This window comes from Puma concolor, chromosome E3 (assembly GCF_028749965.1).
Source record: "Puma concolor isolate L17-30 chromosome E3, mPumCon1.1.hap2, whole genome shotgun sequence".
NCBI classification, from domain to species: domain Eukaryota; kingdom Metazoa; phylum Chordata; class Mammalia; order Carnivora; family Felidae; genus Puma; species Puma concolor.
In genome coordinates, this window is record NC_141682.1 from 8,468,732 (window position 1) to 8,496,392 (window position 27,661).

General features: G+C 47.0%; 2 protein-coding genes across 4 annotated transcripts in view; one reads left to right on the forward strand and one right to left on the reverse strand.

Moving 5' to 3' along the window:
• Window positions 1-476: 476 nt before the first annotated feature.
• IFT22 (intraflagellar transport 22) lies at window positions 477-9,481 on the reverse strand. Of its 3 annotated transcripts, none has more exons than XM_086692526.1 (5): window positions 9,343-9,481; window positions 5,654-5,730; window positions 5,449-5,538; window positions 4,737-4,939; window positions 477-4,078 (listed from the first exon to the last, which is right to left on the reverse strand). In XM_086692526.1, the coding sequence occupies exons 1-5, from the start codon at window positions 9,379-9,381 to the stop codon at window positions 3,930-3,932; spliced, it is 558 nt and encodes a 185-aa protein (XP_086548652.1). In that variant the 5' UTR covers window positions 9,382-9,481; the 3' UTR covers window positions 477-3,929. The 3 variants fall into 3 exon arrangements, with proteins under 3 accessions (XP_086548652.1, XP_086548651.1, XP_086548653.1); XM_086692525.1 differs by having other exon boundaries at window positions 4,737-4,999; XM_086692527.1 differs by lacking the exons at window positions 5,654-5,730; window positions 9,343-9,481 and having other exon boundaries at window positions 4,737-4,952; window positions 5,449-5,531.
• A 38-nt stretch (window positions 9,482-9,519) lies between these two features.
• The window catches only part of COL26A1 (collagen type XXVI alpha 1 chain), a 202,102-nt gene continuing 183,960 nt past the window's right edge, over window positions 9,520-27,661 (forward strand). Inside the window, exon 1 of the mRNA XM_086692524.1 lies at window positions 9,520-10,047. The gene's annotated coding sequence lies outside the window, so the exon portion shown is untranslated. The remainder of the gene's footprint in view (window positions 10,048-27,661) is intronic.

The following is a 27,661-nucleotide window of genomic DNA, read 5'->3' on the forward strand; positions in this document are numbered from 1 at the left end:
GTGGGGGCCTGCTTAAGATTCTCTCTCTCCTTCTGCCCCTCTCCCCTGCTCGCGCGCTCTCTCTCTCTCTCAAAAAAAGGACCATTCTATTTAGATTGTTCATCTCATTTGTGATTGATACCTTAAAACCATTGTCACCGCTTTTTTTTTTTTTTAAGTTTGTATATTTATTTTGAGAGAGGGAGAGAGGAATCCCAAGCAGGCTCTGAGCTGTTAGCCTGGAGCTGGATGCAGGGTTCTAACCCACGAACCCTTAGGTCATTACCTGAGCTGAAACCGAGAGTTGGAGGTTTAACAGACTGAGCCACCCAGGCGCCCTGTCACTATTTTTTTTTTTTAATGCAAAGCACAACTTCCTGCTTTTAACCGTTGCACCCCCCAAAAAGGGTGCTAAATTCCAAGTGTAGTTGGATTTGCAAAATATTCTTGAAACGTACTTGAAATAGGTTTCTATAAGTAGAAACCAAGTCACTAAATACTTTGATAAAATCAGAATTTTATTCCTCTGGACAAAATATTTCATTACATGATATGGGTAACACACACGTGGGTGTTTTCCAGGCCTCGTAAAGTCACACAAAAGAGGGAAAAAAGGATAGTTCTGTATAAACTCCACAAAACTCGTTAGACAAAATGCAACATAGGTGAGTTATTTTTATTTTACATAGCACTTTGAAAGTCCAAAAACTAAAATTAGGCTCCCATACAAAGACCTGCTTAAGCGTGAGGTAAATCTGCACTGAGGCTTTAGAGGAAGGAGGCATACTTTTTAAAGCTATCAGGAGGCCTAGATACGAATGAACCGTAGAGTGCAGGAAGACAGATGAGGTGTTGCTCACATCAAAGCACTGAGAACTTTCCTTTTGAAGTGGGAATACTTGGCAGACACAACATTTCCATTGGCTTTTAACTTTGGTAGGAAGAATGGCCAGTATCATAAATGTAGAGAATTATTTAACTGATAAAGCAGTTTCGAAGTCACATCAAAAACATGTAATCTGTTACCGTTTCAAAAGCAGAGGAGCTTCCTCCCTCCTCGCTAATTTAATTCCTTTGGATTTGGTTTTTAAAACGGGATCCTTCATTTGTTGCTTGAGGAAAGAATACATCTGTTGAGAAAGTATCAGCCAAGGCCAAGATATTCCCAACCACCAGGTGGGGAAGGTTAAAGTCAAGACCTAGAAGACATAGTTCAGCATAATTTTCTTAAGTGGTACAAACAGATACTTTTTTAATGGGTATCTTTTTTTTTTTTTTAAACTCTTGTACGTCTTCGGTTACCAGCAAATCTCTACTCTTTGTTCTAACAATTTCGCCTACGCTTTGGATACAAGGGTCTTCTGCTGTTCCACAAAAAGTATACTGATCTCCAGCAGCTTCCCTGAGCACTTTCCAGATGTGGACACTCAGGGTGTGATAGGAGTGACTCACGCATAGCCTTCTTTGCAAGCTACAGCTTCAGTACTCTCCCATCGTTGACTGGTGTCAGGAAATCGAAGGCTAAGTTCTCTCTGCAACAGACTTGCAAGCCACTTTCTGGGTGCCTGGGCTTCAAGAACGGTTATTTGCCCTGGAGTGCTGTGCTTGTGGCTTCACTAGGTTGTCTCGGGGGTGACATTCTCTCCCTTGTTCACTGGTGGACTCATCTGTCCCGTTACCACGGGACAGGGGAGAGAGCAGGGGCGTGGGTGGGGTCCAGCTCTGTCCCTGTCCCTAACTTGCTGGGTCACCTCGGACTGGTCATTTGTCATCTCCCCTTACTCCCCACAAGCCTGCTCCTCTTCCGTTAATGCCGCAGCGAGCAGCATCTGGGGCGGGCTGAATTATGGCCCCCGAAGATCTCGGGTCCCAGTCCCTGGGACACATGCTGTTTCGTGACATCTTCGCAGATGTGATTAAGTGAGGGATCTTTAGGTGGGCACTTCATGCAATTATAAGTGTCCTTATAATGAAGCGGCAGAGGGAGGCTTGAGTCAGATACAGAGAGGTATGTTCCGTGGGCCATGCCAGTCGTGCACTTGACAGGAGACGGCCAGTAGGGTGGCCAGTGACACGCTGACAGAGGTCAGGAAGGCAACCAGAGGACGCGCCCCAATAGTAGCACAAACACTGTCCGGACACCCTGACACTGCAAGGAAATGGACTAGAACCTTGAATTGATTAAATATTTATCCCAGAGACTGAACTAACCTGGAAACTTAGAATCAACTGTTTTTCTATGTCTTGTGATCTAAAAAAAACAGTTGATTCTCATTCTCCATGGCCCTTACATTCTGTAAACTCGCCATGCACACTGGATTAGGGAATACCGAACCATCGCTTCTGGGTAAATACAGGGTTGTGTTCCTGTGCACCTCTGACCACACTTTCATCAGCCATCAACACGTAACCTTGTTTTATGGATGCTTCTGTTTACATTTCTTTTTATTTTTTATTCAAAATATTTTTTGATGTTATTTTTTGAAACAGAAAAGCACAAGCTGTGGAGAGGTAGAGAGGGAGACAGGAACCGAGGAGGGCTCCCCGCTGACAGCAGACAGCCCGATGCGGGGCTCGAACTCACGAGCGATGAGATCATGACCTCAGCTGACGTCAGCCGCTTAGCTGACTGAGCCACCCAGGCGCCCCTATTATTTTTTATTTCAGAGAGAAAGAGAGTGTGAGAGCATGTGAGCAGGGGAGGGGGCGGAGAGACAGAGAGAATCTCAACCAGGCTCCATGCTCAGTGTGGAGCCCGATGTGGGGCTTGATCCCACCACTCCGCAATCGTGACCTGAACGGAAATCAAGAGTCGGGCGCTCAACTGACTGCGCCGCCCAGGCGCCCCTGGACGCTTCAGTTTAAAGACACCTTATTTAATATGTGTTGTTGATTCACTGAACTTACAGCCGACAGCGCTATAACTCACGCTGGAATGAAGCTCATCTAAAGTACTTGTTTCGTCTGTAAGGCACATCGCAGCCTTTCTGCGCTTAGGAACACCAGCCAGTGCTTCAGCTGGTGTTCGGGGGTCATTTTAAACAGCGAACCACTCACAAAGAGCACACAAATGTGAAAATGTGGTGCTAAACAGGCTGTGACAGGGACACCCGTTTACAGTAGGACAGCTGAAACAAGAAGGCAGAGCGTGGCCTTGATCAGCCTCCACTGGAAATGCGCATGTCTGGGGTTCAGATTTTTTTGCCACTCTGAATAATGGTGAAAGTTGAGTTGTTGGTCTGGGGGTTACAACTACATTGCAGCCAGTAGGCAATCTGCAAATGCAGAACCCATGAATGAGGATCAACTGTACCTTTCTCTGGCCTCAAGTGTGGTCCAGGTCTCCCCATTATCTAGGAGGATGGGAGTGTGGGCTTTAGACCAATTACAGAAAATCCAGAATCCGTAACTTTTCCCCATATCTAAGGTGCAGTACTTAAATTCTGAACTCAACCTCGCCACCATCTAGAGGAACAGAATGGCAGTTCCATGAGGGTGGAGATTTTTATGTTTTGTTCATGCTGTACGTGGTCGGCGGCTCGAACAGTGTAACACGACAAGTCGGTATTTGTTGAGTGAATTAAGGAATGAAAATCCCATTCAAACCAACACACACGAATGAAACTACTATTGTATCGTTTGGCTCGGACAGTTATAATTCCTCTTGACGTCTAGGAAGAGGAAAGAAAAACACCTCAGCTTTCCAGCTCTTGGAGAGATCCGGGGCAAAGGAATCAGAATTTGACAATAGGATTTTCTCAACTGAACGAAGGATAGAGAACGAACGGTAGGAGTCAACTCCCTGGTAGACTGGTACCTTAGAGCAGACAAGGAAAAGCTCTTCTACGGCCACGGGGAGGACACATCAATTAGCTGGACGAGATTCTAGATGTGCACTGGGAAATGAGCTGACCCCATCTGCAACGCGGAAGAGTCCGGATGAAGGCTGGTCACGTGATAATCGACATCTCCTCCCGGTCTCTGCTTTCAGACACTGAATTGACTATGCTCTTTAAATACTTTATGAACTCCACCCTGATCTCTTCAGGGTCATCCTCCAGGTTCGAGTGTACCAGCTTCAGCTTGTTCAAGGGGGGTGCTTGAGGAGGAAACAATGTAATTAGGCATGAGCTTTGAACCAGGGGCCATTTCTAGCTCCCGCTGACCCGAGTCTTAACAGAAGCCAATTTGTTTAACTTTCTAGGGTCCAAAAATAAAGGTGGGTCTTGCCTGCCATGATTTAACAGATGAAGGTTCTACCGATGCACTCACCATAGTGCTTGGCATATGACAAGTGCTCAATAAATAATGCCACCACACTGCCACCTGGCGTCCACTTCCAGGTCCTCTTTGTTCTTACACCAGAAAGGAAGAGATTTCTGAATGTTGCGAGTCGTTTTCCATGAACACTTTGTCACCTCTGTAATGGTGTGTGTTACATGCTAATGGGAGTTTTTCTGGAGAAAAGACCAGTCAGGAAAGAATGTCCCTAATAGTACTGATGAGTGGCTAAAACCAGGTTTCCCCCCTCTTGGTGTCTGCCTGCTTTTAAAGAGTCTCTTTCCTGGCCTGGATGCTATGACGGACAGATCTTCTAAGCTGGGGATGCCAATTTACATGGTAGGAAAAACAAATGCCCAGGACACATTAGATGCTCAATAATTGCACATAGCAGCTGGTTTCAAAGACCCAGAACAATATACAAGTGACCAGAACATTCAAGACAAGAGCGGGAAAGAGAATTCCAGCCTCCTTACACAAAGACAGGTTTCCTTTATCACTTCCGGAGCCTGGTTTGTGGTGTGCGATCAACAGACACTGAGTGTCCTGTAGGAGCTGCTGCTGGACGAAGCAGGAATACCACATGTCGATTTCCTTCAGGTGGCTTGGGGTGTCGGCATTGAAGACGATCACCACCCCGTGGGAATCCTTCATCAGGGCTGGCCAGCAAGACTCGAACCTGCAAGGCAGCACTGGATTCAGAGCGGATGTTAGGTGCTTCTGGTTTCTACCTGTGGGACTTTAGAAATAATGTCTTGGGGCGCCTGGGTGGCTCAGTCGGGTAAGCGCCCACTTTGGATCAGGTCACGATCTCGCGGTTCGTGAGTCTGAGCCCCACATGGGGCTCTGTGCTGACAGCTCAGAGCCTGGAGCCTGCTTCGGATTCCGTGTCTCCCTCTCTCTCTGCCCCTCCCCTGCTCACACGCTCTCTCTCTCTCTCTCTCAAAAATAAGTAAACATCAAAACAATTTATAAAAATAACGTCTTCGTGTTAATTGACAGATGACTTCTCATTGTGTCATAACCCGATCCTTAAAGTTCTCAAGAGCGGTGCCCATCACCAAATAATTGATCAAGCCCCTAATACATGCTAGGGAGTGTGCTGGGCCCGGGTCCAGGGTGCTTGGCGGGCAGCTGGGTTTTGAGCCATCTGATGAAGCAAACCCTCTTTAAAGGAAACATACGTACTTGGGGTCACCGCCACAATCCCACAGCTCAAATTCACACGCCGTGCCTTTGTCGTTGCTGGTGACGTGTGGGTTCTCAAATTCCAGGATCCTGAGAGATAAAAACAGGGGCAGCATCTCTACTTTGGGCACGTTATACTCGTGGGATGCCACTGTCACCCAGAGAAGCGGGGGGCCCTCGGGGAGACAGATTTGTCGGGGCTCACCTTACTCCCTGGGTCGGATTGTATTCGGTGATGTCAGAAGATTCAGTCAGGAAGTTGGCCAAAACGGTTTTTCCACTCTGTGGAAGTGAAAATGATAAAAGGGCTGTGCTGAAGGGCAGGAAAGTAACCACAAGCGAGCTTCCAGTAGCCGGCTTGGAACCGGGCGTGGTGGCCACCACGGGATTGCCACGGCAGAGGGCTCTCTCCGCTTGGGAGGAGCTCGCTGCCTTACTGTATGTGGTGGGCACGGCCTGCCCTGGGACCCGGGGTGCATGGGGTTCTAATGCTGTCTCTGCCGCTGGGTGACCTTACCCACACTGACGTCCCTGGCTGGCTCTCCATTAACTTGTCTGAGAACAGAAGGGAATTGTTAGCGTGAGTCTGTCTGCTGCCACGTTCCTCTCCGCATCAAGAAACCTCCCCTGAGGCCCAGAAAGGGGAAGGGAGTTCCTCAAGGTCACAGAGAAGTTCAAAGGCAGAGCTGGGTCCCTCAGTGGCTGGCCATGCCACACCGTCACACAGGGCCATTCCTCCGTTCCTCCTTCTAGATAATACAAGTCCCACACGTCGCTAGTACCAAAACAGCCATCCGGGGCCCTCTGCCCCAAACACCCATCCGTCTGTCCGCTCCACTCCCTCCCCAAAGGTAATGACTATGATCCGTCTTCAGGTATTTTCTGTACATTTGTGCCATTCGTTTCACAAATATTGTATATGCTCGGATAGAAGACAAGGGGTTTTTCTTCCCCCCAAATTATTCCTCAGAAGGGAATCTCTTACACTTGAGTCCTGTAGAAATCTCTGAAATTAGGCCCTGCTCTCTCGGTTGTTTTATTTTGAACAATTGCTTGGCTAGAACAATTTCAATCAATGCCAGTTTGGGGGGCTTGTAGAAGTCACTTGAAAGAATCAGAAAAAGGGGGGGGGATGAAGGCTTAATACAGTGCTAGTAATTTTTCCCGAGCATGCGGCCTCACAAATTAAATGTCACTTAAAAATAACACAGTTGAGTGATTATGTTTGGGGAGATCACGAATGTTTATCTATAGGATGAACACATAAAGCAAATGGCCTGATGTTGTAGGAGTGGCTCTTCGGGCTGGAGTACATTTCCAGGAACAGTGTCATATACAGATTCAAAAAGTCCTTATATCCTAAACTACTCAGATGATGGGCTTTGTGATGTCTTTTAAAAGTGGCTCTACTCATAAAATTAACTTGGGTGTCCAAGGTGCAGGAGAAGGGCTTGAATTTTAAAACTGTGTCGTGAGGCACGAGGGGCACCTGGGTGTCTCAGTTGGTTAAGCATCCAACTCTTGGTTTCGGCTCAGCTCTATCTCATGGTTCATGAGTTCAAGCCCCAAGTGGGGCTCTGTGCTTGGGATTCTTTCTCTCTCTCTGCCCCTTCCCTGCTCATGTGAATGCTCTCTCTCTCTCTCAAAATGAATAAATAAAACTTAAAAAAAAGCTATCATGAAATGCAAGTATGGAATAAAACAGCATATCCAAATTAATATATATTTTAATGTTCCTTTAAATGTATACATAAAACATTATAAAGGTGTATTGATATATTTCGTCTATGTCCTTAAAGTGTATATACACATGTTAGCCAAAACCAACTGATTGAGGGGAAGGATTCTTCTGGGAAAATGAAGAAGCTGCCTGTTTGGTACGTAAGGTATTTTTAAGTGTCTATCCTGCCAGGTGCTGTTGTAACACATACGATAAAATAGTCCTAAGTACTAGAATAAAAATCAAACAGGATGGTGCACCTGAGTGGCTCAATTAGGTGTCCGACTCTTGGTTTCAGTTCAGGGCATGATCTTGAGGTTCGTGGGTTTGAGCCCTGCATCAGGCTCCATGCCGGCAGCATGGAACCTGCCTAGGATTCTCTCTCACTCCCTCTCTCTCTCTGCCCCTCCCTGCTTGCTCTCTCGATTTGAAAAAAAATTAAAAAATCGGGGCATCTGGGTGGCTCAGTCCGGTTGAGCGTCCGACTTCAGCTCAGGTCATGATCTCACTGTTTCCAAGTTTGAGCCCTGCATTGGGCTCTGTGATGACAGCTCAGAGCCTGGAGCCTGTTTCGGATTCTCTCTCTCTCTCTCTCTCTCTTTGCCCCTCCTCTGCTCAGGTTGTCTCTCTCTCTCTCAAAAATAAATAAACACTAAAAAAAAAAATTAAAAAAATCAAACAGGATAACGTCATAGGGACTTTGGGTGGTCAGGGAAGGCTGAATGGGTATTTTCTGAGAGAGAGAGAGAGAGAGAGAGAGAGAGCGAGCAGGGCAGGAGCAGAATGAGAGGGAGACACAGAATCTGAAGCAGGCTCCAGGCTCTGAGCTGTCAGCACAGAGCCCGACGCGGGGCTCGAACTCACCGACCGTGAGATCATGACCTGAGCTTAAGTTGGACGCTTAACCAACTGAGCCACCCAGGTGCCTCAAGCTATGCACATTAAAAAAAAATTTTTTTTGGTTTATTTTTGAGAGGAAGAGAGAGTGCAAGTAGGGGAGAGGCAGAGAGAGAGGGAGACAGAATCTGAAGCAGGCTCCAGGCTCCAGGCTCCAGCTGACGAGACCCGGAGATCATGACCTGAGCAGAAGTCCAATGCTTACCCGATTGATCCACCCAGGTGCCCTGCAAGCTATTGCACATTTTAAAGTTAATCATTGGACCGCCAAAGAAGCTGTTATCAATGCCCCATCAACGAATCCTAAAGTACTCATTTCCTTACAAGCATCCTCACGCTTCATGTTCCCAGTGTTCTAACCTTTTTGCATCCACTCTGATGGGCAAATTAGGGTCACCTTCTTCTTTTAATTCGTGTTCTTGTTAACTGTAGGCTGAATAGCTTCTTATACTTCCTGGCCAGTTGTACTCATGTGCACAGATTCTGCTCGGTTTTCTGTTGAGTTCTCTTTACTGATTTGGAGACTTCCCTCGTGCTTGCTACCTATTCTTTCTTTGTAATGTATTTTGCAGATGCTTTCCCCAGGCTTAACTTCGCTGTCATCTTTTTAAGGCCTCCTCAGTTTTGTGTTGTGCTTGAGGCGACTTTCCCTGTCTCAAGATGAATAACACATCTCTCCGTATATGCACATACTACAGTGATTCTCAACGCGGGGTCCCTGGACGAACGGCGTCAGTAAAAGGCAGATTCTGAGACCCCTCCCACACCCACTGAATCAAAACCCTAGGGCAGGACTGGCACGTCGTGTTTTTCACAAGCCCTCCGGGCCAATCGCGATGCGTGCAGGAGATGGAGACTATTCACTGGCTATTTCCACGTTGTTGTTTTCCACACTTAGCTTTAGCCCAAGGGACTCTATTCCTGTGTATGACGTCCACACGTAGATTTAATTCCCACTACCACCACCATACACACACTGAGAGCGAACACAGTCTGCTTTTCTTGTCCCACAGGCCTGTTCATTAGGGCCAACCTCACGGGCAAAGGAGAGTCGTGGAACCTAGACCCGGCTTCCAAAACGCCACTCACGACGTTCAGGCCTCACGAAAACCGGGTCAAGATCTGGGGGCGCCAACTTCCCGCTGCGGTCAGCGGCGCACACCGGGTGGGCGCGGGGGGACGAGGTTCCCGCCTCCTGGGGGGCTCCTGGCGCCAGGCACAGCCCCGGGTCGCCCCCGCCCGGGCCCCGCCCGCCGCCCCCGCCGGCCGGGCCTCACCTCGCAGGGCCCCACGAACAGGATCTTGGCCTTCAGCATCGCGGTCGGCCGGAGCCCTCCCCGACGCGGAGGAGCGGAAGCCGCCGCGCCGCTTGGCTGCCTTCGTTTCCACGGCGACGGGAGCGGCCCGCGGGGGCCGACGGGAGTGGGCGGGGCCGCGGCGCTCGGGGCGGGCCGCGCGAAGGGCTAGTTGATGGGCTCCCGCCTCCGGCCTCGCGGCTGCGTCTTCGGGCCACAGGTGGGCGTGCAAGGCTACCAGGAGGGTGGAAGGGAAGCGAAAGACTCGCATCCAGATTCGTTTCTGAGCCGGGAGGACTGCAGAGCTCGCACGTCCCGCCTCTCTCTTTATAGGGAGGGAACTGACTGCACGTTCGGATGTGTTTTCCTCCCTGGGACCCCACGAACTCAGGCTGGCCATGTAGCTGGTGAGCTGGGGTTGGGACCAGGCCTTCCGACGCCTTTATCACTCTGGCATGATACTGCCCACATTGTGATCACGGCCCTGGCCCAATCTAGAAAAGGTCCGAGAAAAAACGAGTCTCTGGTCTCTGAACGGATTCACCAACTCACCGTCCTTTGGGTGATCTGGGAGAAAGCAGGACCATGGCGGGCGTTGTTCAGTGTGAGTGCAGATGTCTGGACGCCCTGCTGCAAAGTTCAGTCATTAGATGAGCCTTAAATTGCGGAGCCGGTCCAGAATTTCAGGTGAGGCCATGAAATTAAGTGTCTATGTGTCCAGAGTGCCGATTCCAAATTTGGTAGCCCGAAAAAGGGCTGGCATGACAAAAATACCAAAAATAAACCCAACACCGCCTCTTTAACTTATAGTAGGATAGTACACAGTGTTTTCATTACAAAGAACTGCTGAGTGGTGTAAGGTTGACTGCATCTCAGTTGCAGGATGCCGTGAATTGATTGTTTCGTTGATTAAACAAATAACTTTTGAATGCCTACTTCATACCAGGCACTCTTCCAGGTACTGGGGATGTGCCTGTACCCCTTGAAGCTTTCATTCCAGTGGAATAGACGGACATTAAAGAAGCGAGAAAATAAATTACATACTCTCAGGCAGAGACAATTTTAGTTAGTGATAACTGAATAAAAATAAATCACTAAATGGGGCGCCTGGGTGGCGCAGTCGGTTAAGCGTCCGACTTCAGCCAGGTCACGATCTCGCGGTCCGGGAGTTCGAGCCCCGCGTCAGGCTCTGGGCTGATGGCTCGGAGCCTGGAGCCTGTTTCCGATTCTGTGTCTCCCTCTCTCTCTGCCCCTCCCCCGTTCGTGCTCTGTCTCTCTCTGTCCCAAAAATAAATAAAAACGTGGAAAAAAAATGTTTAAAAAAAAATCACTAAAGAATTAAAGACTGTGAAGGAACCAATTTTGGATGGAGTAGTCGAGGCAAGATCTTGGTCCAGAGCTGACATTAAAGCACAAAGCTGAGTGAAGGGGGGGGGGGCACTCAAGCCAACCATGCGAAAGGTCTCAGGGAAGAGCATGCCAGCACAACAGCAAAGGCAAAGACGCTGAGGCAGAAATGAACTTGGCATGTACCAAGAACAGCCCAGAGGGTCTATGAGGCTGGTGCAGGAAGAATAATAGAGAATGGTAGGGTATGCGTTGGAGAGATCATGTAAGGCCTTGGGAATTTCTTTTAAAAACAAGTGATGTGGGGCGCCTGGGTGGCGCAGTCGGTTAAGCGTCCGACTTCAGCCAGGTCACGATCTCGCGGTCCGGGAGTTCGAGCCCCGCGTCAGGCTCTGGGCTGATGGCTCGGAGCCTGGAGCCTGTTTCCGATTCTGTGTCTCCCTCTCTCTCTGCCCCTCCCCCGTTCATGCTCTGTCTCTCTCTGTCCCAAAAATAAATAAACGTTGAAAAAACAACAACAACAACAACAACAACAAAAAAAAAAAAAACAAGTGATGAGAAGCTTGTGCCAGAAACTGTATCTGGCTACATGTAATAGAAACTCTATCACAGCAATCTGATCAAGTCATGGATTTATGTATTTTTTCTCATGTAACAAGAAGTCTAGGGATGGCCATTCAAAGGCTGATGCCGCGGTTCAAGGAGCAAGATCCCTTTTCCCTTCCTGTCCTGACATCTTTGACATGGCTGCTCTATCTTTGGGTACTCGCTTTCCAGGCAGAAACAAAGGAAAACAGGGTCAAAAGATGTATGGCATTACACTCTCCCTTTTTCTCAGGAAAACAGTGGCTTTCTTAGAATCCCTATCAAGTCTCATTGGTTAGAACTGAATCACATGGCCTCCCTAACTGCAAGGGAATCTGGGAAATGTAGATTTCTAGCCTTGCCCATTACTTTCTCCAAGAAGCAGGGGTAGAGGAAGGGAAGGTTGACAGTGGCTAGGAAACGGGCTAGTTGAAAAGTCAGTATGGAGGGTTTTGAGCAGGGGATTGGCCTGATCTGATTTATGATTTTAAAAGTGATCAGCCGCTGCTGAGCAGCTGGAACAAAGGGGACAAAAGTGGACCTACAGATGCCAGCTTGGAGGGTATCGTGCAGCTTGAGAGAGGGATGCTGGTGGCAGCAGTTGAAGCTAGATCAGAGACTCATTGTGAAGGTGGAGCCCGTAGGAGTTGCTGATGGATCACGTGCCCCGCGTGAGGGAAAGAGGAGGTAAGGACGACTCCCAGGACGTTGACTTATATGGTTTTGTGAACGTTTTGCCATTTCCAGACTTGAGAAGGCTGGGGGAGGAGCAGGGTTAGGGGTGGAAGATAAAGAATCCTGTTTTGCTTATGTTAGCGATGAGATGCCTGTCTGACGTTAAGGGTGAAATGGGATAAGATTCTGTACCTGATGGGGGAGGTCAGGACTATAAACTGGAGAAGATATCAGTCAGCTGTATGAGGTGGCATTGCAGGCACGGACTAGATGGGAACAAGTAAGGATAACTATAGGCAGAGAAGATAAGGGCAGACAGAGAGTGTCTCGGGACACTGCTATTTAGAGGAGAATCTGGCGAAGAAGGCTGCCAACAGCCAGAGAAGTATGAGGAAAACTAGCAGAGTATGGGATCATGCAAGCCGACCGAGGACAGTGTTGCAAGAGAGCAGGTGACCGTTTGGGTCACACACTTCTACGAGATCCAGTGAGGTCAAGTAAGGAGAAGACAGGATCGACCATCAGATATTTTAGGTAAAGTGGAGGTCATTGATCACTTTCAAAAAAAAAAAAAACTTACAACTTACTATCTTTGAATAGGATTTTTTTAAGTTATTTATTTTGAGAGAGAGAGGAGAGGAGGGGCAGAGAGAGAGAGAGAATCCAAGGCAAGCTCCATGCTGTCAGCACAGAGCCCGTCGTAGGGCTCGAACTCATGAAGCACGAGCTCGTGACCTGAGCTGAAATCAAGAGTCGGACACGTAACTGACTGAGCCACCCAGGTGCCCCTGATTTATTTATTTTTTAATGTTTCTTTATTTTGAGATAGAGAGTGCGAGCAGGGGAGGGGCAGAGAGAGAGGGAGACACAGAATCCCCAGCAGGCTCTGCACTGTCGGCACAGAGCCCATCGTGGGGCTGGGTCTCATAAACTGTGAGATCATGACCTGAGCCGAGATCAAGAGTCGGATGATTAGTCAGCTGAGCCACCCAGGCACCCCTTCACTTAAAATCTTTAAACATATGTCCACACGTATATGTACTTTTGTAAAAATGGCTAAATATGATCATGCACTTGCTCTCTTTTGGTGCAATCTCTCTCTCTTTTTTCCTTTGGCTTGGCGCCCTCACCTCACCCTTGACCTCTCCTCTTCCCTCTTTATCACTTGTAGTCTTTGTTCCAGTGCAGAGATAATGAGTAAACTCCCAGCAAGGAGTTTACTCCTTGATAACAACCTGGAGTGCATCCTTTGATATTTTTCTTCACGCATTTTTAAAATCCCATTCAGCATAGCTCTATCTGCCTATTGGTCTATAACAGGTTGCTAAAACATGGCTATCCCAATTTTGGCCGAGGCTGTAAAGGCTGACAATAGGTGTTAAGTGTGCTCCGGATTTTCATCCATTTCTATAGAACCTAGCACATCACCTGGAGATTATCGAAGAGCTGAGAGAGAGAGAGAGAGAGAGAGAGAGAGAGATGGAGGGAGGGAAAATTTCTTTGGAGAGCATGCCGTTTGTTCACCTTGGTCAAGTGACAGATGGGACTTCACAGAACCTGTGTCCCCTGGAATCAGGGTGTGAGGAGCCATGGAAAGATCTGGTCCAAGGCAAGAGGGTAGGGAAAGAAAGAGGATGCATCGGGACTTGCAAAGGAGACAGGACACTTTCCTAGGGACCTGAGGTGGGAAAGAGTTGACCTTGAGTCATTTTGGATCTTGCCTGTGAGAACCACCTGGGAGGTGGACTACTGGATGCCTGGAGGGAAGACACAGTCAGACTGGTCATGTCCCAGGAACCCCCCAAAACTCTCCAGTGGGACACACATTAGCATGAGGCACCTGCTACTTCCAGAGGGCACCCACGCTGGATTATATCTTACTGTTGTTACCTGGGATTGACCGAAAAGGTCTGGGAAGTGCCTGAGATTTCATCTAAGGGGATGGGAAGAATTAACTAGTCTAAGGAGAGGGTTTGAAGGAAACAACTGTGAAAAAGAATAAAGTTGTTTGAATAAATAAGCATATCAAATTCAGTTCATTTGATGAACACACACACACGCGCGCACACACACACACAGTATTTGGGAAGGCATTGTTTTACAAAAATGGGATCACATCCTCAGTAGTATTCCGTATTTTATTTTCTTCATTCAACAATACCGTGCAGAAATTGCTCAAAGTCATTTGTTGTAGTTCTATTTTTAAAGGTTGTAGGCTGTTTCATGGCCTGAATTTATCAGTTATTCAGATGTTTTCTTAATGATGGACATTCAACATGGTTCCAGTTTAAGGACACTAAAAACATTGCTGCAATAATGATTTTGAATGTATGGCCTTACAGACTGGTACTCTCACTTCTATGGAATCTATGGAACAGAAAGGATTGCAGGGTTAAAGGATATGTGTATTTGTTTATTTATTTATTTATTGAGAGAGAGAGGGAGAGAGAGAGACAGAGAGACAGAGAGATGACCCTGGGATCGTGAGCTGAGCTGAAATCAAAGTTGGATGATCAGCCAACTGAACCACCCAGGCACCCCAGATATGTGTACTTTATTTTATTTTTTAATTTAATTTAATTTATTTCTTTTAAACGTTTATTTACTTATATTGTGGGGGAGGGGCAGAGAGTGAGAATCCCAAGCAGGCTCCACTGGTTGGATTGGAGAAGCCAGACATGGAACTCAAACCTATGAACCATGAGATCATGGCCTGAGCTGAAATCAAGAGTTGGATGCTTAACTGACTGAGCCACCTAGGCTCCCCAGGATATGTGTATTTTAAATAGTAATAGCTCTTGCCAGATTACCTGGCCACTTGGTTGGTTTAGTGCTTAACGTTCCACCAGCACTCATTTTTGTCAATAATATGTATTGTCATGAGAGTTGGTAATCTTGACAAATGGTCCCAGTGGAGTGATGAGGAAGAAAATAGGACTGGAGTAGGTTAGAAAGAGAATTGGATGTCCAGTACATCATCATGATGTAACAATTTACTCCAAAACGTAGTGGCTTAAAATAATAAACATTTATATCTCGCAATTTCTGTGGGTCCAAATCTGGGCCTGACCCAGTAGTGCCTCTGTCTTGGGATTTCTCACTGGGCTTCATTCAAGATGGTGGCCAGGGCCGCAGCCTCCTCAAGGCTTGATGGGGGTGTGGGTAGAGATTTACTTCCAAGATCAACTATTTGGCTATTGGCAGGATCCAGTGCCTGTGGACTGTTGGTCTGAGAGCCTCAATTCCTTGTTGGCTATTGGCCAGAGACCTCCCTCCCTTACCTGTTATGTGGGCCTCTCCACAGGGTGGCTTATAATACGGCAGCTGGCTTCTCTGAGAGTGAGCAAGTGAGAGAACAAGAGAGGGTGAGCAAGGGGGAAGCCAGTCTCTTTGTAACCTAAGCCTATAACTGATAGCCCATCACCTTTGCTATATTCTGTTCTTTAGAAGCAAATCACTAGGTCCAGCCCACACTCAAATGGAAGGAATTATGTAAGGACATGAATACCAAGATGTGTGTATCATCTGGGGCCATCTTAGAGGCTGCCTGTGGCAAGAGGTGACTATGAGGTGCTGATTCTAAAACACCATCCACTTAATGATAGCTTTCCTAAAGAAATCCCTGCCATCTTAAATGTACTGATTGATTACAAGGTACTTTGTGCCTTCCTGTAAAGGCAGTCTAGATGCTTTGGATACTGTTTCTTTCACTGTGGAATAAATTAAAAAGCTCAAAAAATAGAAAATCATTTGCCTGAAGATACCAGGGAAAGAACAGACTAGTGAAGAATTCCCAGGATCAGAAGAGGAGGAAGGCCCATGGAGATGAGCCCCATGTTTGGGGCTGGACTTCCCCTCACTGTGTTTACATATTTCAGAGGGGACAGCCAAGCAGCTGAAAGGCTGAACAATAGAACTTCCTGGGACTTGCGGCCATGGAATGAAGGCTAAGTTCTACCAGGTGAAACGGGGCACTGATGAACCTCCCCCCATTTGGGGGTCAACCCCAGGATCAAGACAAAGTGGGACTAGGTGGGTCCAGACAGGGATGTTGGCTTGGCTTCAGATCGTCACAATACTTGTGTTTATGTGAAGGTGACCCAGAAGTGCTAGTGTCCCAGGTACCTGGGAGAAGGAAACAGAGATCCTTTCTGGAGGAAGATACATCATCCTGGGCCATGAATTATTTATACAGTTTTGGGCTTACCATGTCCAGCACGTAATAAAGATACTCAGACACATGAAAGACAAAGTGACACGGAAAGAAAACCATAAGCAACAAATAATAGAGACATACCAAGAAGGAGCTCAGATTATTGAATTATCAGATTCAGATTTTCTATGTTTAGACTAGGAAATAAAACATTAGAGTTTTTAAGTAAAAAATAGGATTTAAGTAAAATTGGGATGCCTGGGTGGCTCAGTTCGTTAAGCGTCCAGCTTCGGCTCAGGTCGTGATCTTGGTGTTCATGGATTCAAGCCCCTCATTGGGCTCTGTGCTGACGGCTCGGAGTCTGGAGCCTGCTTCGGATTCTGTGTCTCCCTCTCTCTCTGCCTCTTGCCCACTCGCACTCTGTCTCTCTCTCTGTCTTTCAAAAATAAATAAATATTTAAAAAAATCGGAAGATTAAATGAGATCAAAGTAAGAGTGAACAGTTTAGCAGAAAACCCGAAACTATACAATTATATCTTTGTATTTATGTATACTCATGGATAAAGAAAACACGTAGACATTCTAGAACTGAAACAAATAGAAAAACAAAGGTTAAAAATGAGTTTAACAGTAAATTGGAAAGGCTAAAGAGAGAATTAGTGACAAAGGAGATGGGTCAGAGAAAAGCATCCAGACTGAAGCACAGAGAGAAAAAAACTATGGAGAAACCAGAAGAGAGGATAAAAATACGGAGGATTCAGTGAAAGGCTGTGACATCCTTTTAGTTGGAGCCTCAGAAGGAGAGGAGAGAAAGAATGGGCAGAGGTATATTTGAAGAGCTCATGGCTGAGATTTTTCTAAAACTGATGGCAGACATGAAGCCACAGATTAAAGAAGCCCGCCTAACATCCAAGCAGGATAAATCAAAAAGAAAACTGTAGGTTGGCATGAACCAAGTACAACCTCTGAAAACCAAATTCAAGGAGAAGATTTCACAAGTAGCCAGAGACGGGCACCTGGATGGCTCAGTCGGTTAAGCGACCAGCTTTGGCTCAGGTCATGATCTCACGGTTCATGTGTTCAAGCCCCGCATCGGACTCCGTGCTGACAGCTTGGAGCCTGGAGCCTGCTTTGTGTTCTGTGTCTCCCTGTCTCTCTCTTGGCCCCTCCCCCACTCATGCTCTGTCTCTCTCTGTCTTTCAAAAATAAATACATGTTAAAATAATAAATAAATAAATAAATAAATAAATAAATAAATAAATAAATAAAAGTAGCTGGAGAAAAGAGACACATTGTCTTCAAAAATGCAGTCCTCAGGGGCTCCTGGGTGGCTCAGTCGGTTGAGCATCCGACTTCAGCTCAGGTCACGATCTCACAGTTCGTGAGTTCGAGCCCAGCGTCAGGCTCTGGGCTGATGGCTCAGAGCCTGGAGCCTGCTTCCGATTCTGTGTCTCCCTCTCTCTCTGCCCCTCCCCCATTCATGCTCTGTCTCTCTCTGTCTCAAAAATAAATAAACATTAAAAAAAAAATAAAAAAAAAATGCAGTCCTCAGACTCTTAGCTTTCTCAGCAGAAACATTGGAAGCCAGACGACTAAAGAATGATTAATCTTTCAAGCACTGCAGGGAAATAACAGCCAGATTAGAGATCTACATGTAGCAAAAATATCCTTTAAGAATGAAGTGAAATAAGGGCGCCTGGATGGCTCAGTCGGTTGAGCGTCTGACTTCGGCTCAAGTCATGATCTCGGGGTCCGTGAGTTTGAGCCCCGCGTTGGGCTCTGTGCTGACAGCTCAGAGCCTGGAGCCTGCTTCGGATTCTGTGTCTCCCTCTCTCTCTGCCCCTCCCTCACTTGCTCTCTCTCTCTCTCAAAAATAAATAAGCAAAAAACAAACAAACAAAAAGAATGAAGTGAAATAAATACAGTTTCAAATAAACAAAATAAGAGCGTTGGTCATTATCCCTGCTCTACGGGAAATAATAAAGAATGTCTTTTAGGCAGGAAGAAAATGACCCAGGTAGAAGTTTGGACATAAACAAACATCAGGGAGAATGGTAAATAGCTAGATAAACTTTACTGACTATATTGGGGTGCCTGGGTGGCTCAGTCAGTTGAGCGTCCGACCTTGGCTCTGGTTGTGATCTCACAGTTCATGGGTTCAAGCCCCACATCGGGGCTCAGCCCATCAGCACGGAGCCTGCTTTGGATCCTCTGCCCTCTCTCTATCAAAAAAGAAATAAAACATTTAAAAAAAAATAGTCCTGTCATTTACAATAAGTAAATAAATAAATAAATACTGACTGTATAATATAAAAATAATAATGTCTTATTGGAAAAAAATGTCTTATTGGGTCTAAAAATACATATTATATTTCATATTCAGATTTATATGCTATATAAACCAATGTGTTATATCATGTATAAGTATATACATGATATATATTATTTATATTGAGAGAGAGCTAGAGAGCAGGGGAGGGCAGAGAGAATCTCAAGCAGGGGGAGGAGCCCAATGCAGGTCTTGAACTCACCCAGGAGCCCTGGGGTTGAAGTGTTCTAAATGCCTTGCAATATTTAGGAAAAGAGTAAGGATCCCAGCTACCTTTAGACTTTGGTTAAGTCAAGAATGCATGCTTTCATATACAGGGTAACTATTAAAAGGATTATGAAAGAGTGTATAGTTTACAAGCTAAGAGAAGTGAAAACATAGCATATCAAAAAATAGTTGTTAACCCCAATGTGACATGGCTTCTTGAAATGTTAATGTCCACTGATCAGTGATGCTGCCTAAAATGCCAGGTGCAGGGCTCCTTAGCCTGTGACACTGGACAAGCCTTGCTTGAAAGCCTCGCATCAGTCGGTTTCCGCCTGCCCATCCAGTCTCATTCCCATCCGCGTCTCTTGTGGCATCTTCCCTCCCTCTTCTCCTGTCTCTTAAGACTTCTGTGCTGTTTCTTGGCCTGTTGTCCAACTCCTTTTGGCCACTTTGAATGCCCCAGGATGCCTCTGGCCATAATTAACTTTGTGTATCCACCATTTTCAAAATGTACAGATTACGTGCTTGAATTCTTGCTTTGGCGTTCTGAAGGAGGAGGAGGAGGGATGCATTCTCAGTTGCTAAAAAATGAAGGCAGAGTGGAAAGAATTTGGATGGAGGGACTTCGTATTTTGGTTGGGAATTAATTTGACTGAAATAACAAAACTCTTACAGTGACAAGAAGGTCTGGAGGTTGACAGTCTAGGGGGGCTTGGCAGCTCAAAAATGGCCTCAGGCACCACCTTCTTTCCCCCTTTTTTCTCTGGTGTCTGTAAGTTTAATTTACCTCATAGTCACAAGGTAGCTGCTGTGCCTCCAGGCATCACGCCTGCAATTAAGGAAGGACTAAGGAACAACAAATACTTTACCTTAAAATCTGTCCTTTTTTTTTTTTTTTTTTTTTTTTTTTTTTTTTTTTAAATAGCCTCCACACCAATGTGGGGCTTGAACTCACAACCCTGAGATCAAGAGTTGCATGCTCTAAGGTCTGAGCCAGCCAGGCACTCCCTTCTAGAGTCCTTTAAAAAACAAAACAAAACAGTATTATTTAGTTGATTACTAAATTTAAGTGTAAATTTAAACAAAACATATATTAAAGTGTACCTATTTTAAGTATCTTCTAATTTTGAAAAACGTGTAGACCTAAGACACAGAGTATTCCCATCCCCCACGAAGTTCCCTCACGTTCCTTTGTGGTCAACTCCCTCCCGCCCCTGGCCCCGGGACACCTCTGTTGTACTTTCTGTCACTAGGTATTAGTGTTGCCTGTGGTAGAATTTCATATAAATAGAATCACACAATATTTACTCTTTTGTGTCTGGCTTCCTTCACTCGGTAATATTGTTGGTATTTAGACATGTTGTGTGTATCAGTATTTTATTCCTTTTTTATTGCTGAGTCATAGTCCACATGTGAATATACGACCATTTATCTGTCCACCTGTTGATGGTCACGCGGGTTGGGCTGTCTATAGCTTTGGGGCTATGATAAACACAACTGCTAGGAATAAAGCTTTGTGTGGACATATTTTCATTTCTCTTGGGTAAATACCTAGGAGTGGAATTGCTGGGTCATGTGATTATCTATCTACATCTGTATGTATTGGTGCAAATCCCTGCATCTATATCTCTATGTCATACACACGACGCACACACACATGCACACACTCACAGACTCCTGGTTCCTGATTTCCTATTTTATTCACTTGGTTATAATCTATCACCATCATTGTTTATTTGATGCTTAAATAGTCCTTGATTTGGCCATTGGGAGGCCCCTCAGGCTGGTTTCTGTGTCCTTTTGAAATCTTTCTTTCTAGGAGCTCTTTACTTTGTGACATTGTTACATGTTCCCAGGTGTTTCTTCTTTTTTTTTTTTTTTTTGAAGTTTATTTATTTATTTTGAGAGAGAGTGCAAACAGGGGAGGGGCAGAGAGAGCGGGAGACAGAGGCTGTGAAGCGGGCTCCGTGCTGACAGCAGAGAGCCCGATGCTGGACTCGAACTCACAAACCATGAGATCAAGACCTGAACCAAAGCCAGACGCTTAACGGAGTGAGTCACCCAGGCACCACCCAGGTGGTAATTTTATTAGCATCACTTCGTAACCATCAAATAGGATACACATTCTTTTGTATTTATTTTAAAAGTTAAAAGTTTCAAAAGTCCAAGGAACCTCAAAAAGCATTGTTCCTTTCACACCTGGAAAAATTGGGGGGGGGGGGCACCTCGGCAGCCTCAGCACAGAGCCTGATGCAGGGCTCGAATTCATGAATTGCAAGACTGCAACCCGGTCTGAAGTTGGATGTTCAACTGACTAAGCTACCCGGGTGCCCCGACCCCTGCTTTTTTGAGCATGAAACATATACTTAGATCTCTGGCTGGGGCTTTGAAAGATTGGTGCCAGATACTTGCCTTCTAGAAATCAATCTGCCTAGTCCCTGTCCACAGGCAGTTCCTAGTCTAGACAGGGAGACCAAACCTGTATAGTGCTTCTCGCCTTGTCAAGTGCTTTCTCATCTATAATCTCATTATGTTATGTTATGTTTGTTATGTTACGTTACGTTATGTTAACTTATTTTTCTGAGAGAGAGAGTGTATGCAGGAGAAAGGGGCGGGGGGGGGGGAGAGAGAGAGAGAGAGAGAGAGAGAGAGAGAGAGAGAGAGAATCTTAAGCAGGTTCCATGCCCAGCATGGAGCCCAACATGGGGCTCGATCCCATGGCCGTGAGATCACGACCCCAGCCAAAATCAAGAGTCAGATGCTCAACCAATGGAGCCACCCAGGCGCCCTTACTCTATAAATATTTAAGTTAATGAATGTTCCCTTACACTTGCCTTGGGGCTTTCGTTTTTGTTTCCAGGTGAGAGAAATAAAAAATGTGACTGCTTTATGTTTCTTGGATATACGCACTGTATAAATTTGGGATTATTATTACTGTGGATTATTGAAATACTTTGCTTTATGACTTTCCTTTTAATTAGAAGAGGTTGACCTCAGATGGCTTAATACCCAGCCTTCGGTTCTGAAGGGAGCAATATGCCACTAGCAGGGCCAGGACTGGATGATCTAAGAGTAATTTCTCTCCCGACTCTGTGACTTGATGCAATAAAATCTCTCCCTTGAAAAAACGTAAAGAAACACGTTTGACATATTTCAAATCCTTTCTATAAATTGTTGAAAAGATTTAATATAGCCGCTAGTCATAAAATCTTTAATTTGAGTTGACCTTCCCTGGTCACAATTCTTACACATGCAGTTTTTATTACTGGAGAATGAGCAGTAGATTTCCTGTTATTCAAGGGAATAAAAATGCCCTTCAATCACCTTCAATCACCCGCTCATGCAACACAGAGACCTGGACGTACTGAGTTCAACTCTCAGAGATAGGAGCGATCACGGATCAGAGAGAGGATTACCACGGTGTGCAACCTGGAAATTTTCTGTTCTCTATTATTGTAGGCCTCTCTTATTATTATGGTTATTTTAAAGCTCTAGGCAGGGATGAAGTTCAGCAAGTTTGGTTTAGGGCAGAATCAATAAGGTAAAACTTATTTTTCATCGATTCCCATTAGAAAGCCTGAGCTATGCTCTAACATAAAAAAAAATTTTTTTCCCCCCAGTGAATCGAAGATAAAACTTTTGGCAAAAACAACGAAACAGGGATGTGGCTTTACCCAGGATCCTCTGTCTTCATTCGGTGACGTGCTGCACGCAGGCTTTGGAGAGGAGGTCGTGTGGTAGAGAAAGTGCTGATTCTGGAGTAAGGTAGAATTTGAAATTAGCTCAGTGATCTTAAGAAAATCACGTATATAGAGGGTGCCTGGGTGGCTCTGTCGGTTAAGCGTCGGACCTCGGCTCAGGTCGTGATCTCGCAGTTCGTGAGTTCGAGCCCCGCGTCGAGCTCTGTGCTGACAGCTCAGAGTCTGGAACCTGCTTCGGATTTGGGTCTCCCTCTCTCTGCCCGTCTCCCACTGTCTCTGTGTCTCCCTCTCAAAAATAAATACACATGTAAAAAAAAGAAGAAGAAAGGAAAAGAAAATCACTTATACTCTTGGGTCCGGTGGAAACCCGTATCCAAAAAGGCGCCTGTGCTCCTCACCTCCTGGTACATAAGCTCTTGTGTGGTCCCCTCTTGCCCTGAATAGGGCTGACCTGTGTAACCACTTATGGAGGGACGTGTGACTTCTGAGGCTGGGTCATACAAAGACATTGTAGCTGCTGCCTTCGACCCTCTTTGGTCAATCACTCTGGGGTGAACCCACTGCCATGTCTCGAGGACACGGACGGTCCTGCAGAGCCCCATGCGGGGAAAAACTGCCTCCTGCCTACACACTGGCATCCGCTGACAGCCATGTGAGTGAGCCATCTTGGAAGCGGGTCCACCAAGCCTAGTCAGGCCTTCAGATGTGCAGCCCCGGGGCCAACATCTTGACTACAATCTCAGGAGAGATCCTGAGCCAGAACCGCCCAGCTTTGCCCACGTTCCTGACCCATAGAAGCTGTATGGGAGAGCAATCGTTCACTGTCTCTGTAAGTTGCTAAGTTTGGGGGGAATCTGTTATGGGTAGTGATAGGTGACTAACACAGAGCCTTAGTCTCCCCCTCACTGAAATGGGGCGCACACCAATCCTGTACGGTTGTTAACGGGATGGAACGAGATGAGACGTACAAACAATCAGTGTAATTCTTGGCACACAGTAGGCGGGTGACTTTCAGTGGCTACCACCAGTGTAGACTCTCAGGTCTTTGTGACACTTTTCTGATGCTTTGGGCTGGCCCTCTTCATGCCCCTGATCACAGGGGTTTGCCCAGTATGCCGAGTGTACCTTTGGAGCACTAAAACTTTGTGGTCTTCCTTTTTTTTCTTTTTTTTTTTTTTTTGGTAAGGAAGGATCACTGAGATGTTTACGCTATCACAGATGCATGGATGCCTCTAACACACTGTGTATTCCCGCCCTAACTTCTTTATAGATAGCTATTTCACTCCTGCTAAATTTAGCTCCTTTCCTGCTTTTTCGACTTAGTTTGCTCCGAATTCTGTACAGTATGTTATAGTTTCTTTTTTTTTTTTTTTTTAATTTTTTTTTTTTCAACGTTTATTTATTTTTGGGACAGAGAGAGACAGAGCATGAACGGGGGAGGGGCAGAGAGAGAGGGAGACACAGAATCGGAAACAGGCTCCAGGCTCTGAGCCATCAGCCCAGAGCCTGACGCGGGGCTCGAACTCACGGACCGCGAGATCGTGACCTGGCTGAAGTCGGACGCTTAACCGACTGCGCCACCCAGGCGCCCCTGTTATAGTTTCTTAAAATGAAGGCTGCTGGATGTGCATACAGCAGCTGCAAATGCCAATGGCATTTACCACTTAACGAGGCCTTCCTTTCTACCCCTTCCACACTGTGTTTACGTTCAAGAGCAAATCAGATCATGGAGGCGTGTGACACTGTAGGGGACGATGACTGGGGATGACAGTGACTCACCGGTGGACCCCTGAAAACATTAAAAAAAAAAAACACTTTTTTTAAATTTTTCTTTTTTTTTAAAAAAAATTTTTTTTTTTCAACGTTTATTTATTTTTGGGACAGAGAGAGACAGAGCATGAACGGGCGAGGGGCAGAGAGAGAGGGAGACACAGAATTGGAAACAGGCTCCAGGCTCTGAGCCATCAGCCCAGAGCCCGACGCGGGGCTCGAACTCACGGACCGCGAGATCGCGACCTGGCTGAAGTCGGACGCTTAACCGACTGCGCCACCCAGGCGCCCCTAAATTTTTCAACATTTATTCATTTTTGAGAGACCGAGTGCAAACAGAGGAGGGGCAGAGAGAGAGGGAGACGCGGAATCCGAAGCAGGCCCCAGGCTCTGAGCTGTCAGCACAGAGCCTGACGCGGGGCTCCGACTCACGAGTAGTGAGATGATTGAGTAGTGAGATCATGAGCTGAGCCAAAGTCGGACGCTCAACCGACTGAGTCACCCAGGTGTTCCACACCCGTGGGCCCTTTAGAAGGTCTGCTTGTGGCCTGTGCAAACGTTATACACTCATGGAAAGACTTACTTTCCTAACGCAGTTTCAAATTGGGTTCATTCTCTCTTCTTGGGCCAGGCTCTACTCTGAAATTTAACCAAGATGATTCTGAATAAATGCTACCTGCATAAAGTAGGCTTTATTATTACTTACGTATACTTACAACAGATCAGGAGAGGACTGTCATTGAAAAGATGGTTCGTGGGGCACCTGGGTGGCTCAGTGGTTTGAGCATCTGACTCTTGATTTCTGCTCCGGTCATGATCCCAAGGTTGTGAGATCGAGCCCCACGTCAGGGTTCATGTTGAGTGTGGAGCCTGATTGAAATTTTTTTCTCTCTCTCTCTCAAAATCTAAAAAAAAAAAAAAAAGCAAAGATGGTTTGTTATAGTGCATATCTATCCCCCATGGTGGGTGGGCCATAGGGAAGCACCAGGATATAAGCACCAGGTATGAAGCAGAGGGAGTGAGGGAGAAGTGTGGACAAGAATCCTTATTGTGGCTTCTGCAGGAGCAAATGAGTATGGCAAGATAAAAGGGATTCGGCTCACTAGTTTGAATAACTTCAGCAGGCTTGGGGGCGTAGGGGCTGTCCCTAGTGGTCTGGCACTTAACCTTGGGGTGATTGGGGTGGAGGGGGGGGTATAGTGGTCCAGCGTGTGAGTCTTCAGTAAAGGGGGTGGCTGGGATATGGGCTCTGGATTCGTTGGCTTGTATATGAAAGGCACAACTAATGGTTTCCTGTTTCTGGGAATTAGCCAGCACTGACAGGGGCAGTCTCTTCAGGGTCAACAAGGCCTTAGATGTCAAAACATCAGAAACACATGGTTAGGGGCACCGGGGTGGCTCAGTAGATTAAGCATCTGACTTTGCCTCAGGTCGTGATCTCGCGGTTCATGGGTTCGAGCCCCGCGTCGGGCTCTGTGCTGACAGCTCGGAGCCTGGAGCCTGCTTCGGATTCTGTGTCTCCCTCTCTCTCTGCCCCTCCCCATTTTGTGCTCTGTCTCTCTCTCTCTCTCTCTTTCAAAAATAAATAAACATTAAAATTTTTTTAAATTAAATAAATAAGAGAGAGACCTTTTTGACTCAACTGAAGGCTCTCAAAACAATGACGGGGATTCATCACGTTGTTTCTGGCAAAGACCATGAAAACAAGAGAATTTAATTTGAAATTAGGAACGTGTGAAAACTGGCCAAGCCACCGGAGGGGATTCTTAGCATCCATATGGGATATGTCACACAGCCGAGGAGAAGTTGAGGAGCAAGAGACAGGAGCACTTTGGCCACCAAGTTGTGGTGGATGGGAGGGTGAGGCTGCCCGGGGGAGAACACCGTCTGTATCAATGCTGATGAGATCAGCTAACATCTGTTGAGTTGAGTCCTTGGTGCCATACCCAATTTAAAGCATTTCACACCTACTGACTCATTTAAAATTATCAACAACTGGGTGCCTGGATGGCGAAGGCAGTTGAGGGTCCAGTCTTGATTTCGGCTCAGGTCAGGATCCCAGGGTCGTGGGATTGAGCCCCGCGTAAGCGTGGAGGCTGCTTGAGATTCTCTCTCTCCCTCTGCCCCTTCCCTGCCTGTGTGCATGCGCATGAGGGCGCACTCTGTCTCTCAAATATATATATGTGTACGTATACATACATATGTATATGATCAAGTATATGTATTTATAAATAAATCTAATTGGTAGGTACCCTTAACACCTTCATTTCTCCTTTATGGAAGATAGAGCCAAGGCAGAGATTAACCTGTTTGAGGCCCTCCAGGATTTGAACAGAGGCTGTGTGATGCCAGGACTCAACTCTGAACCCCTGCCTTGGTGGGACAATCCTGAAGGTGAACATTATGTCACTTGGGGGCTTGCCAGTGAATCTTGATCAGGGAAACAAAGCAAGCTGGGGACCAGGCTATTCCATCTCAGAGGGAAGCTTCTAAACCCTTTAACGGGGAAGGAAGCACACAGACCTCCTCCTCCTCCTTCCTCCTCCTTCCTCCTCCTCCTCCCTCTTCCTCTCCAATCCTCCTCCTCCCTCCTCCTCTCCACTCCTCCTCCTGCCTCTTCCTCCTCCTTCCTCCTCCTTCCTCCTCCTCCTCCTCCCTCCTCCTCCTCCCTCTTCCTCCTCCTTCCTCCTCCTTCCTCCTCCTCCTCCCTCCTCCTCCTTCCTCCTCCCTCCTTCTCCTCCCTCCTCCTCCTCCCTCCTCCTCCCTCTTCCTCCTCCCTCCTCCTCCCTCCTCCTCCTTCCTCCTCCCTCCTTCTCCTCCCTCCTCCTCCTCCCTCCTCCTCCCTCTTCCTCCTCCCTCCTCCTCCTCCCTCCTCCTCCTCCCTCCTCCTCCCTCCTCCTCCCTCTTCCTCCTCCCTCCTCCTCCCTCCTCCTCCTTCCTCCTCCTCCTTCCTCCTCCCCCTCCTTCCTCCTCCTCCTTCCTCCTCCTCCTTCCTCCTCCCTCCTCCTCCTTCCTCCTCCCTCCTCCTCCTCCTCCTTCCTCCTCCCCCTCCTTCCTCCTCCTCCTTCCTCCTCCTTCCTCCTCCTCCTTCCTCCTCCCTCCTCCTCCTCCTCCTTCCTCCTCCCCCTCCTTCCTCCTCCTCCTTCCTCCTCCTCCTTCCTCCTCCTTCCTCCTCCTCCCTCCTCCTTCCTCCTCCCTCCTCCTCCTTCCTCCTCCTCCTCCCTCCTCCTCCCTCTTCCTCCTCCCTCCTCCTCCTTCCTCCTCCTCCTTCCTCCTCCCCCTCCTTCCTCCTCCTCCTTCCTCCTCCTCCTTCCTCCTCCCTCCTCCTCCTTCCTCCTCCCTCCTCCTCCTCCTCCTTCCTCCTCCCCCTCCTTCCTCCTCCTCCTTCCTCCTCCTTCCTCCTCCTCCTTCCTCCTCCCTCCTCCTCCTCCTCCTTCCTCCTCCCCCTCCTTCCTCCTCCCCCTTCCTCCTCCTCCTTCCTCCTCCTTCCTCCTCCTCCCTCCTCCTTCCTCCTCCCTCCTCCTCCTTCCTCCT

What these genes read in the sequence shown, in the direction of transcription:
- IFT22 (XM_086692525.1), bottom strand. Translation starts at nt 9,381, where the DNA reads ATGCTGAAGGCCAAGATCCTGTTCGTGGGGCCCTGCGAG. An exon ending in AATCCGACCCAGGGAGTAAG is followed by an intron (nt 5,539 to 5,653) that starts GTGAGCCCCGAC and finishes TTTATCTCTCAG; the next exon opens with GATCCTGGAATTTGAGAACC. An exon ending in TAAAGGAAACCTGTCTTTGT is followed by an intron (nt 4,079 to 4,736) that starts GTAAGGAGGCTG and finishes TTCCTCCTCAAG; the next exon opens with CACCCCCCTTGAACAAGCTG.